General features: G+C 29.3%; 1 protein-coding gene across 3 annotated transcripts in view; it reads right to left on the reverse strand.

The window, feature by feature from the left end:
- Positions 1 to 14,533, reverse strand: part of LOC129958496 (uncharacterized) — a 50,784-nt gene that overhangs the window by 19,261 nt on the left and 16,990 nt on the right. For 2 of the 3 annotated variants that reach the window (XM_056071011.1, XM_056071012.1), the window contains 5 exons: positions 13,270 to 13,386; positions 10,980 to 11,084; positions 4,269 to 4,337; positions 3,951 to 4,019; positions 1,541 to 1,642 (listed from right to left, as the gene is read on the reverse strand). In XM_056071011.1, coding sequence (XP_055926986.1) covers positions 1,541 to 1,642; positions 3,951 to 4,019; positions 4,269 to 4,337; positions 10,980 to 11,084; positions 13,270 to 13,386 — 462 coding nt within the window. The remainder of the gene's footprint in view (positions 1 to 1,540; positions 1,643 to 3,950; positions 4,020 to 4,268; positions 4,338 to 10,979; positions 11,085 to 13,269; positions 13,387 to 14,533) is intronic. The other variant, XM_056071013.1, reaches the window with a different exon arrangement.

Raw genomic sequence — 14,533 nt, forward strand, 5'->3', positions numbered from 1 at the left:
TAGCTAACAGTAAAACAACTATTGAAGAATTTGAAACAATAGTAATTCAGATTGAAGGTATACTTAACTCACGTCCCTTAATTCCATTATCAGATAATATTAATGAATATGAAGTTTTAACTCCTGGACACTTTATCATTGGACGCCCAATAACTTCAATACCTGAACCGGAAATTGTAGACATTTCTGACAATAGGTTGTCGCGCTGGCAATATACTACCAAATGTGTTCAAACAATTTGGAAACGCTGGAAAATTGACTATTTGAACCACTTACAGCAAAGAAATAAGTGGCAATTCAAAAAAAATAATGTTAAGGTCGGATGTTTAGTATTGTTAAAGGAAAATGATTTGCCTCCTTGCAAATGGGCAATGGCTAGAATTTTAGAGATAATTTATGGAAATGAAGGCAGAGTAAGAGTTGTTAAATTAAAAACTAACACAGGTATTTTTACACGCCCTATTTCAAAAATTTGTCTCTTACCAATAAGGGATAACTTTGAAAATTAAAATAGTTAAGATAGTTGTATATATTGTATGTACATAATAATTGTATTTATATCATGTTTAATATTCAATTTGTATATATTTTGCAATTTTGTTGTTCACTTGTAAATATTTCATCTGAATAGTTTATTTGGTTTTAGAAAATGTAAGCTAATTGTATAATTAAAAGTGTTTTGAAATCTTGCATATTTCAACGCCGGGCGGAATGTTACGTCATGGCATGCAAGAGCGCCACCTACAACAAATGTGATCTTGTTCATTCGAATGCTGTAACCCGTTGAAAGCGGTTGCACAAAATAAAGCCTGAATAACTACATAACGTCATCCGTATTTTCTTCTAATACATCCATTTTTAATCGACGATAACAACAGCTTACATAATAATTATTTGCCTCACCAAAAAAATTTTGGAATTAGAAGCGTATCTATATGTCTAACTGTTTAGAAATTAGTCATTACCAAAAATAAAAGTCAACACTTTATACTGTTCGTTTCAATATTCTGAGACGACCACTTTTCGACGATTCTATTTCTTTAAGGGGAGAGACGCGGAAGGATGAGCGCTTTTCCGAAATTCTTCGTCATTCTTTGACCTTGATTTTCGCCCTAATAGATACTTTTTTTTTTATGTGTATGTCAATATCGTTTCGTTTTTGACCCTAATATTTTATTTCAGTCTGCGAGTAATCCGAGTTTATTTTATTGCTAAATGTAAACATCCCTTCCTTTCATCTTTCCTCTCCTATTTCGACGAATTTAACCCATCCTAACGCATGCGCAAAAGCGCGAAGGGTTTTAGAATCCGTTGTCAAACAATATATGCTTAATAAAGTCAAAAATACAATTTAACACATTAGTATTTGGTGTACAAAAAATGTTTCTAAAAATTAAAGTTAATTAAATTACAATTTAATTTCACAATTAATCAAATGAAGTCTGAAGTTTATTAAATGAAGATTTCAGCTTCGTGAAATTTGAGTAATTATATTAATATCGTTAGAAACTAAAAGCAAGCATACATAATCTTTACTTACTCCCAGTGGTCTATATCACACTCCACCCACTTTTTAGTCATAGAATCTTCTTTCTCCTGTTTTTTCTTCGCCTCTATTTGCTCAGCTACCAAAAAACTATAACTATACGAAAAAAAAAAAAAAATACCAATAAGTTATTAAGGAACATGCAGCATACAAATATATATATTTTTTATTTTAACAATGAAAACCAAGCTTTGGTACAGAAAGTCTAGGAAAGATAAATTCAATTAAGTCAATAAGACTAAAAATTATTAAGAATACACTCAAAAACTACAAATCACATAGAAGTCTTCACTTAAATCACATGAAGATTTTTAATTTGCTTCGGTTTAGTTTAATTTAGTTATATTAACATCCCGTTTTAAAGCAACACTAGGGCTATATTGGGGCGAACCTCGTACTTTCGAACCGCTGTCAGATGACGAGGACAACACCTGAGTTGGCACCCCCCTCTCCACACCAGCGGGACGACGTTTTGCCCGGACGTATTTAACGTGTACCATACCCGCTTACACGAAGGTTCTGCGGTGGGAACGGGTCTCAAACTGGAAACCCTCAAATTCCGAAGCGCTGAGAACTTACCATCAGGCCACCACGGCCCTTTATTGTTTCGGATAGTAATGAATTAAAATATTTCGGACAGAAATTTACTTTTTATAATATAAGGGTAAATAAAAGTTATTTCAAATTATATAACACAACAAATATATTCAATTAAATTTTTGCCCTAAATACTCTAAAGTATTTTAGAAATCAGTACACTATTTTGAGACTTTCACATTGTCAAACAGTTAATACAGGAAATTTCCAATCTTCAAAATTTACCTCAAAACATTTATAGATATTGACCTGTATCAATCTCCAGTCTAGATTGGTTATCATTTATTTGTAAAAAATTAAATTAATAATTAGCGATATTTATTGAATAATTATATGATGCGCTCTTCTGGAGGGACTGGTATTCTGGACCCATAGGGTGTTCTTCATGAATGAACTTTTCGAGTCGATTTTGGTGGGCCCATGTGGTGTTACAACAGGACAACGGTAAATAAAGGGGCGGGACTCCCTCTATACAGCACAAGACCTCGTTTTTAGTGATTGGAGTGCTCCTGCTATCACTGCTAGCTCTATGGTAAGGGAGACAGTTTTAAAGATAGCTCTGGTGGATGCTGAATGGATGCCGGATCAGTGACTTCAAACCAGGACGATCGATTACAGACAAAATCGAAAATTACAGAATCTACAAGAGTATTGATGATAGATACATGAGGACATCTTCTCTTCACAGCACTTGCGATCTCTAAAGTAGTTTTGTAATAAAATTCCACCCTTGATTATGGATGAAGAATGCAAAATGTTTTTAAATAAAAAATGAAATAGAGCGATTTCCTTCTACGACCTTCTGAGCCATACCGCAGCCATCACCCTTAATAACCAGACATATTATATTAGCTCTATTCGTTAATTAATTTCGCTTCTTTACATGCACAGTTAATCAGAAAGTACACATTAAGTTTATTGTGCAAGAATGCTTTAAAATATTATTTCATTTATCTAGGCAAAATGCAATTGATCAAAGGGAGTTGAAATGGCTAAATTATTACTTTTAATATAAAGGGACAAAATGAAATTTTGTTATGGGGGTCTTTACTGTAATAATTTTAAACTGTAAATAATTTCAATTTATAAAATAAATAAAATTATATTTCTTTTAACCAGAAAATATGATTCCCATAGATCATAAAGAGATAGAACATATAACTGCTTAGAAACATTTATTGAATCAGATACAGCACTCTTTTAGCTACCACTCTACTTAAGATCCATTTGAATAGAAAAAAGTGTTACAACGTGAGACACGAAGAAATATGCTGCCGGAAAGGGAAGCCACCGCATGACAGCCACCTGTACTTCTTCGTTCCTGGGAAAATGATATTTAATCAGACATCTTCTCAGCTGCTGAAAAAGATAGAAGTCGCAGAAAGCCAGATCAAGACCAGAGGTGAGACAGAAAAATACATCCCAATGGAAATTTTGCGGCAGTAGCCGCATGTGTAATTGTGTGCGACGGCAAGTGTTGTATGCTAATACAATATCAGGATGAATAATCTTTATTGTTGGTCGATGTGTACACGGCTATGTATGTTGTTTCGCTATCATGGGACGGATTCCTTCGTCACCAAAATACAGAAACTAGTCTAACATTGTGACGGGTAATTCAATTCCGATGGATCTGATATTGAGAGGTAATTGACAGAGTATTGTAACTATTTTGGAAATTTTCTCAAGTAATCTCTCCAGGACAATTAATTTCTGGAATAGCCAAATATCTGTCAGTATGAAATCTAGCATTAAAATGATTATTTCATTAGCAAATTTTTGAGCTTTTCATAGTTAAATAACTTACTCAAGGTCTTCATATTCGGGTGGATGTTCGATTGGAAATTCATAACCAATGGCACCTTTATCTATGAACCTAAAAATAGAAATTTTAAAACTTTAAAACAGAAAGTAGTCTAACAGTATGACAAGTGCTGCATTTCCGATGGTTCTGATATTGAGAGGTAGTTCACAGAAAATTGCAATTATTTTGAAAATTTTTTTGAATTAAACTCACCAGAGCAATTAATTTCTGGAATAGCCAAATATCTGTCAGTATGAAATATTGCAAGAATAGGTTAGTTCTGAAAAACTTTTTTGAACTTTCAATAATTAAATCACTTACTCAAGGCATTCATCTTTGGGTGGAGGTTCCATTGCAAATTCATAATCATTGACACCTGTATCTATGAACCTAAAAATAGAAACGTTAATTTTAAAACTTTCTATATGAGATTTAAAAACACCCAAGCACAGCAAAATAATTTTTATCTAAATGAAATGTTAAAATATAAATTTCAATCAATAAAAATAGGCATGTTTTGGCTATAGGTCTCATATTTATTTACAATAAATTTTTTCAAAACATACTCTGGCTTCTCAAAATTAAGTGAAAACATAGAATGCTAATTTCTTTATGCATGAATAAATTGTAAATGGAAGAAAAATGCTGACATAATCACCAGCTTCTGGAAATATGTGTTGCTGTTTAGTTTATGAACATGAAAGCATTTTGTACCATGTAACAAGCTTGTAAATCACACAAGAAGATACGAAATAAAGAGCAGCAATATATAGGAAAGACAATTTGTAAGTATTATAAAGAAGATGTACATTTATTTTTTTACAGCAAATAATATGAATTAAAAAAATACCAGGGTGTGTAGTGATAAAAAGCTGCAAAATTTAAGTACTTTTAAGCACTTTTTGTGCAGCTTAGCTTCCAAAATTAAGCACCTTTGTATAAGTATGCATAAGTAAGTATAAGTATAAGTAAGTAAGTTTTTATTGGAAAAAAAGCTTTAAAATTAATTTTAAAGCTTATTTTTTTAAAATTTTAATATTTATTTCTGTATTTGCACAACATCTTCTATTGTAAAATTATGCCTTTTTGGATTTGAGAAAAGCATAGAAATTATCATAAAAATAGAAAAATAAACTAATAAAATAGAAAAAAATAATACGAAAAGAATTAAGTCAACTTTTAAAAGATTAACAATAAATATCTGTGAGCGTTTTCAACATTTCTTAAAATTAAAATAAAATATCAGACAAATACAACAATTCTGAAAATGTTGATAGTGATGTAGAACCTCAGCATGACCATAAATTTTGTATTTGATTTTTATATAAGCAACAACAATTAAGAATCAACATGGCTGGGATGGAAAGAGTAAATTTCTCCCAGCACTGACTCATTCTATTAAGTAACTTTATTTGTAATCTTATAAAGTTAAGAACTAAAGCATTTCTATGGTTATCATCATAAGACTGACAAAACTGCCATGAAATTGATGATAGAACAATGCCATGCTCTAAATAAGCTTTTAAAACCATTTTTTTAATAGAAAATAATGGCAACGTTCACAAATGTTCAAACTAAAAAGAAATTGTCTTATCACCTCTTATTTTTAAAGTGTAGAAAAAGTATTCTTTGAACGTTTAACGTTCTAAAATTTAATGGAAACTTACTTTTTAACCTAAAAACTTACAGAAGAAAAGTGATATATATTAATGCTTTAAAAAGTCCTAGTTTTCATAAATAACGGAAACAAATTCATAAAGTAAAAAAAAAAAAAAAAAAAAAAAAAAATCAAAGAAAATAAATCAAAACGAAAATAAATCAGCCAGAATCTCCCCAAAATTTTCTCGCATATTGTCAGGAAATGCCTTGTGCGACATTGGCGTACTATAACTACGAAATATTAACACTAGGCGTGAATTAAATATTTTTACTAATTCTATTATGTGATCGTTGGCAAGAGTTTTAAGATTAATCTCTGGCATGCAGTTGAAAGTATCCAAAAAGCGAATTAGGGTTTTAGACGAATTCTTCTTAATTGATTAAAACAAAAATTTGATTCAAAACTACACTTATATACACAAAATTACATACCAAATTTGATACATTTAAGTACTACATTTTTGTGTTATCGCGTTTACATACTTCTGAAAGTACAGATCGAAATACGATGAACCCCCTGTTGGATTTGGCTCAATATTTGACAGATGTTTATACAATAGATATTAAATCTGTGTACCAAATTTTAACTATCTAGCTCTCTTCGTTTAGTGGTTATCATTATATTTATTTTCGAACAGTCGGACAGATAAACAGATTCCCTCTTAACGGATGTTGCTGAAAATTTGATAGAAATCTACAAGTTTGGTGTGAAGCCGTATACCAAATTTCATCCATCTAGCTCAAAGTGTCTGTGCTATCTTTGTCACAGGCAGACATGTTCAGAAAATGTGTTTTCAAATTCAAGGAGGTATGAAACGTGGAGATATATTAAAATCTCGAGTTCGAATTTCTTGACGATTGAAATATTTTCTCTAAATTTTGAATAAGAGAAAGTAAAAATGCCAATTGAAGCATTTTTTTTAAAAGTCTTCCTTGAAGCCAGCGCGAGACAATATATCGCATTACTTCAAAATTTAACAAAACTTATCAAATGAAGAATTTTTTTCAATGAACATGCTTAAAATTTTATTTAAGTTTAAATAAAAGCCAAGAAAGAATTTTTTTCTTTTTCTTTTACTACAGTTTTAAAAGTAGCAGAAAAATGTGATTCAACGATTCGAAGAAGCAATATCAGTTCGAATTTCATTATAATAAAAATCTTTGTTATAAGCTGTGTCCAAAGCTAATTTCTCAGAATTATTTTTAAAAAATTACATTCAACCAAACATAATTTTTATTATTCAAAACCTACGAAATAAATCGAGTTTAAAATTTTAAAAGTTTCTTCTATTCGGCCACGCAACTGCTAAATATATGTTTTACATTTAAATAGCCGGCAGGATAGATATTTGTGCTAAAATCGCAAATTATTAAACAATTAAAATTATGGGAGAGGCAAGCAAAGTGAAAGCGACATTATGCCACGACTCGCCCGAAGTTAGCATTCTTTAAGGAAGCCTACTGGAAAAGGGAAATTGCGACGATGGTTCTTTAGATTTGGCTAGGTCATATATATACTCCAGGCACTACCGCCGGCTTCGTTCCGTCCGGCGGACATACTGCTCGTAACCGAGGCTTCAAGTTCTGCGCTATCTCTCAGCGTAGTTTCCGAAAGACATCCTCGATGGAGTATTGTATGCCATCCGTAACTCAAGTTTCTTGTTCAGCACAATTTTTCTGCTTCTTTCACTACACTCATCCCTTGTGTGAGCTCTTTTTATCATCGTTTCTCAGAAATTATTCATTCACTCTCAAGATAATCGCCTGTGCCAAATGGCCCATCCAGATATTGATAACATTTATGTGTCCCATTCTCACCACAATAATAATCACTTTCCTCGCCATGTTTAAGTTTAAATGTGTTGCTCTATATTACAAGTGCTCAAAATTTTTGCCTAATATTATTTTGCTTCATCAAGTGATTAAAGTGTTCAAGAATTTCTTAAAAAAAATCTTTCCAGCATATGTTCCTGACTTAACAAATGAAAAATTATAAGTGAATTTATCAATAATTTTATTTCTTACAGAAACTCAAGATTTATGCTGTGTATTTTTGATTTTATGTTGGATTGGATAATTTAAACTATAATACAATTACAAATGATCTTTTTAAAGTATTATTTTAACTAACGAATTTTTGAATATTTTACCAAATCTATTATTTAATTTTATGCATATTATTAAAATGTGTTGCACTTAATATTTACTTTTATGCTATTGAAATCAAGCAAAATGTTTTAGCAGTCTAAATTAAATTTATCTAACCCCAAGGTTTTAGATTAAGTATAAATAAATAAATAAAAGTAATGGCCCATAATAATCAGAGAAAATTAGTAGAAACATCAGAGGAAATTTTTCCTAAACCTCTGATTGTAATTAAAGTATCCTCTATTATCTATTATGTTAGAAGACTTTCATATTTTAGTGTGCATACAAACCTTGTAAATGAAGAAGAATCCCAGGTTCTAATACTTCTTAATGACACATGATAATCAGCATATGGTAGAAAACACCTGAGGGGAAATTTTTTACACCTCTGATAGTAATTAAGCTATACTCTGTTATCTCTTGTGTTAGAATACTCCCAAGTTTCAAAATACAAATGTTTTGTTTTCAAACACCCAAATATTTTTATACTATTTATTTAATAACAAATATTTATTATAAGAATATTTTGAAGCTTACATTTATTATTTTCATTTCCAAATGCTTTATATGAAATTTTTAAGTGGTGTTTATTATTTTCAATTCCAAATATTTCAATTAAATAAAATCATGACAATACTGATATTTTAATATTTTACTAATTTAAAAATTTTGGTGAATCAAATTTTCGAAAATGTAAGCATAATGTAACCAAATATACCATTGACTATGCTTGTATCCAAGTAAAATTCTACAGAAAAATGGCCTGAATACATTTGTGCACTATACCTTTTAATTTATTAAAATTTGTTATTATTGTTGATTATTTAAGTCTACATAAAATCTTTGCAATTATAATTCTTTATCTTTTTATATTTCTAATATCCCTTTTGAAAATGATTTCCATATTAATGTAAAGGTAAGGAAACTTAGGTATTCTTTTTAGTATGCTGATATCACATTAAAATGCTTTCACATATTAACAGCTTACTTTGACACCACTTAAAGGTAGGATTGTGTATCAAAAGGACCTAACGCACATCCACGTCTTGTGGCGGAAAATTTTTTTTAATGATATATCTTAATCTAATTTAAATTCTAATTAATTTCCTAACTTTTATGTTAATTTAGTCCATAATACTTCATTATAAAATGACCCCTTATTTTTTGATCCAATTTCATATTTTAAATTTAATTAATGCTACACATGCTCTATAAAAATGCTGAAATCGGCAGGTTCTCATGCTCCGAGTGAAGGGATAAAAATCCTTAACATTCGCAATATTCTTTTAAAGATAGCTAAATTTCCCTATCCGAAGACCACACATGTCAAAAAAATCCCTATCAGAATCTTACAGTAAAAACCACTAAAGAGAAAATTTCGGTCTCCTTTGCGCTGCGGCACTTGTAACTTGATGTAGACTGACTTATTTCTTACCACTTATTCTTGTACATAAATTATGCCTCCCGGAATGGAATAAATCGAAGTAAAAAATTCAATAGTTTCTTCTATTTGGCTATGCAACAGCTAAAGTATGTTTACATGCATATATATATTAGAGATTTATGCACAATTGTTTTTAATTCTGACATTTTAGCACATCAGCTTTGTTCTCATGTAAATGTTACAGTTTACTTTATTTCTAATACAAGTTAAAAAATTCATAAACTATTATTACAATTTTATTATTGAGGCAATTAATTCAAGACTCCTTTAAACAGAAAATTTTCTTTCAGAGAATGAAGAAATATTTGAGAAATATGCATAGTTACCAAGACATCATCGAAAGTTCATCAGATTTATATATTTAATATTTTTGTCTCTTTTTTTAATTAATATAATTCTTCAAAGTTTCCTGAGAGCTCTCTAAAACTGTATTTAGAGGTTAGTGTCATAAGAATGAATTGATTCCAAAAAAAAAAAAAAAAAATCGATTTTTAAGTAAATTAACAGTGTTAATTGACTCGGTTACGAAGTTGGTCGGTTTGAATGAACTTGCCCCCTCGATTCATTTTAATCAAAATTGTGACGATGTGCTAGTAAATAAAAAAAAAAGCTACAAAGGTGTTTTTGTAGTTGACGACCGTACATACTTTATAAAATTCGATATATGGACACTTTTAAACATGAAACACAAACATAAGAAAAAAATTAAACCCTCAAAATGTTATAAACAGTTTATATATATATATATATATATATATATATATAACATTATTTTGTTTGAATTGTTTGAAGCAGAATGCAGTAATTTTTACATAGCTTCATATGTGGAATGGTATCAGGAAACAAGAGAACACTTTAGAATCCTCTCGACATGGGCCGAATCAAACAAAAAAATTTAGGAAATTAATTTGAATGAAATTAGATATTAAAATATCATTACACGCACATATATATATATATATATATATATATATATATATATATATATATATATATATATATATATGGGAGAGATGACTTTAAAAAATATTGCATATTCATGGCATGAAAAGCTGTTACACCAATAGCATTGCAGGAAAAGACAGAAGAATTTATTGCGAAGTTTCATCTCTATTTTTCGGCCGAAATCAAACATTTCAAGCAAACACTACGGTAAAGCAACATTTTAAATTAAATTTTTTAGATGTCTAAGTATAACCACATTTCAATGAAATTTAACGAACAAACACTATTTCCTTTCCATTATTTTTTAAGTAAAAACTCTATTTAACGTTTATAAATTGATTTTTTTTGAAGAAATATAAAAATTGCAATGGCATTATCAATTTGGTCCAACTCTTTCACTTTTTCAAAAAATGATAGTTACTCCTTTTATTAATGAATGAAATTAAAGACGAATCTTATTTATTTTACGTAAATATTTTATAAGCCAATTTTCGATACAAATAGAATACATAATAATTCCTTGCCTCCTTTAAAAAATTTTGGAACTAGAAATGCATCCGTATGTCTAACAATTTAGAAATTAGTCATTACCGAAGATGAAAATTAACACTTTATATATGCATAAATAAAGTCACGAATACAATTTTAAAAACGTTAGTATTACATTTACTAAAGATGTTTTCTTGAATTAACGTTAAACTAAAATATAATTTAATTTCAGAATGAATCAAATGAAGTGTGAAGATTGTTAAATGAAGATTTCAGCTTTGTTAAATTTGAATATTTATATTAATATCCCTACAAACTAAAAGCAAGCTTGCATAATCTTTACTTACTCCCAGAATTTTCTATCACTTACTAACCACTTTTCAGCGATATATTCTTCGCTTTCCAGTTTTACTTTCTCCTCCATTTGCTCAGCTAGAGAAGAAATACACTTTCTGGGAAAAAAAAGTCAACAAGTTATTAAGTAACATACAGCATATATACATTTTTTATTTTTTTATTTTAACAATGAATACAAAGCTTTCGTACAGCCAAGTCTATGAAAGACAAAATCAATTGTCAATAAGACTAAAGATTACTAAGAATGTACTCAAAAACTTCAAATCACATAGATGTTTTCACTTAAATTACATGAAGTTTACTCTTTAAAATATAAGGGTAAATAAAAGTGATTTCAAATTATATAACAGAACAAATATATTCAATTAAATTTTTGCTCTAAATGCTCTAATCTATTTTAGAATGCAGTACACAATTTTGAAACCTTTACATTGAAAAATAGTTAATACAGCAAATTTTCAGTCTTCAAAATTTACCTCAAAACATTTATAGATATTGACCTATATCTCTCTTCAGTCCAGATTGGTTATCATTTATTTGTAAAATATTAAATTAATAATTAGCAATAATTATTGAAAAATTATCTATATGATGAGCTAGAAAATACCTCAGGGGAAGTTTTTGACACCTCTGATTGTAATTAAGCTATACTCTGTTACCTCTTGTGTCAGAATACTCCCAAGTTTCCAAATATAAATGTTTTGTTTTCAAACACCTAAATATTTTTATACTATTTATTTAATAACAAATGTTTATTATAAGAATATTTTGAAGCTTGCATTTATTACTTTCATTTACAAGTGCTTCAAATGAAATCTTTGAATGTTGCATTTATTATTTTCATTTCCAAATGCTTTATATGAAATTATTAAATCGTGTTTATCATATTCAATTCCAAATATTTCAGTTAAATGAAATCATGACAATATTAATATTTTATTAATTTAGTAATTTTGGCGAGTCAGATTTTCCAAAATTTCAGAATAATGTAACCAAATATACCATTGACTATACTTGTATCCAAGTAAAATTCTACAGAAATATGGCCTGAATGCATTTGTGGCACTATACCTTTTAATTCATTAAAATTTTGTTATTACTGTTGATTATTTAAGTCTACATAAAATCTTTGCAAATATAATTCTTTATCTTTTTATATTTTTAATATCCCTTTTGAAAATGATTTCCATATTAATGTAAAGGTAAGGAAACTTAGGTATTCTTTTTAGTATGCTGATATCACATTAAAATGCTTTTAAATATTAACCTCTTACTTGGACACCACTTTAAGGTAGGATTGTGTATCAAAGGGCCTTGACGCACATCCACGTCTTGCGGCAGGAAGAAAATTGTAATATCTCTTAATCTAATTTAAAATCTAATTAATTTCCTAATTTTTATGTTAAATTAGTCCACAATAACTTCTTTATAAAATGATCCCTTTTTTCCTGACCCAATTCCATTTTTTAAATTTAATTAATGCTACATGGGCTCTATAAAATTGCTGAAATCAGCAGTTTCTCACGCTAGTGAAGAGATAAAAATCCTTAACGTTCGGAACATTCTTTTAAAGATAGCTAAATTTCCCTATCTGAAGACCACATATGTCAAAGAAATCCCTATCAGAATCTTGCAGTAAAAACTACTAAAGGGAAAATTTCGGTCTCCTTTGTGCTGCTGCACTTGTAACGCGATGTAGACTCACTTATTTCTTACCACTTATTCTTGTATGTAAATTATGCCTCCCATTATTTTTTAAGTATAAACTCTGTTTAACGTCTATAAATTGACTTTTTTTAACAAATATAAAAATTCAATGACATTATCAATTTGGTCCAACTCTTTCACTTTTTCAAAAAATGATAGTTACTCCTTAAAAGGAATGAATTTAAATACGAACCTTATTTATTTTACGTAAATATTTTATAAGCCAATTTTTGATATAAATAGCATATATAATAATTCTTTGCCCCCTCAAAAAAATTTTGGAACTAGAAACGCCTCCGTATGTCTAACGATTTAGAAATTAGTCATTACCGAAGATGAAAATTAACATTTTATATATGCATAAATAAAGTCACAATACAATTTAAATAACGTTAGTATTACGCTTACAAAAGATGTTTTCAGGAATTAACGTTAAACTAAAATATATTTAATTTGACAATGAATCAAATGAAGTCTGAATATTATTAAATAAAGATTTCAGCTTTGTGAAATTTGAATATTTATATTATTATCCTTACAAACTAAAAGCAAGCTTGCATAATATTTACTTACTTCCAGAATTGTTCATCACTCTCTAACGACTCTTCATCACTCTCTAACGACTTTCTAGCGACATATTCTTCGCTTTCCTGTATTTTCCCCTCCTCCATTTGCTCAGCTACCAAAAAACTACAATTATTGAAAAAAAAAAATGTCAAGAAGTTATTTAGTAACATACACCATACATACAAATATTTTTTTTTTATTTTAATAATGAAAACAAAGCCTTCGTACAGCCACGTCTATGAAATATAAATTCAATTAAGTCAATAAGACTAAAGATTACTAAGAATACACTCAAAAACTTCTAACAATATAGAAGTCTTCACTTAAATCCCATGAAAGTTTGTTCATTTGTTTCAGACAGTAATGAATTAAAATATTTCAGACAGAAATTTACTCTTTATAATAAAAGGGTGAATAATAATGATTTCAAATTATATAAGACAACAAATATATTCAATTAAATTTTTGCCCTAAATATTCCAATGTATTTTAGAATGCAGTTACACAATTTTGAGACATTCACATTGTGAAATAGTTAATACAGCAAATTTTTAAAATTTACCTCGAAACATTTATAGATATTAACTTATATCCTTATTCAGTCCAGATTGGTTATCATTTATTTGTAAAAAATAACATTAATAATTAGCGATAACTATTGAATAATTATAATTTACTATATGATTCGCCCTTCTGGAGGGATTGGTATTCTGCACCCATAGGGTGTTCTTCATGAATGAAATTTTCGGGCCGATTTTATAGGACCCATAAGGGAAGTTGTGGTGGTGCAGCAGGGCAACGATAAATATAGGGGTGAGACTCCCTCTTTACTGCACAAGACCTTTTAATGATGGGAGTGTTCCTGCTATCACTGCTAGCTCTATGGTAAGGGAGACAGTTTTAAAGATAGTTCTGGTAGATGCTGAATCAATGACTTCAGACCATGAGATCGATTGCAGACAAAATCGAACATTACAGAATCTACAATTATCTTGATGATAGATCCATAAGGACATCTCTCAACAGCACCTGGGATCTCTAAAGTAGTTTTGTATTAAAATTCCTCCCTTGATGACGGAGGAAGTATGCAAAATGTTTTTTAATAAAAAACTAGAGCGACTTCCTTCTATGACCTTTTGAGCAATAACGTAGCCTTCACCCTTAACAACCAGACATATTATTTTAGCTCTACTTGCCAATTAATTTCGCTTCTTTACACACAAAGTTAATCAATTAGTACGCACTAAGTTTATTCTGTAAGAACGCTTTA

Source organism: Argiope bruennichi, chromosome X1, assembly GCF_947563725.1.
Source record: "Argiope bruennichi chromosome X1, qqArgBrue1.1, whole genome shotgun sequence".
NCBI lineage: Eukaryota > Metazoa > Arthropoda > Arachnida > Araneae > Araneidae > Argiope > Argiope bruennichi.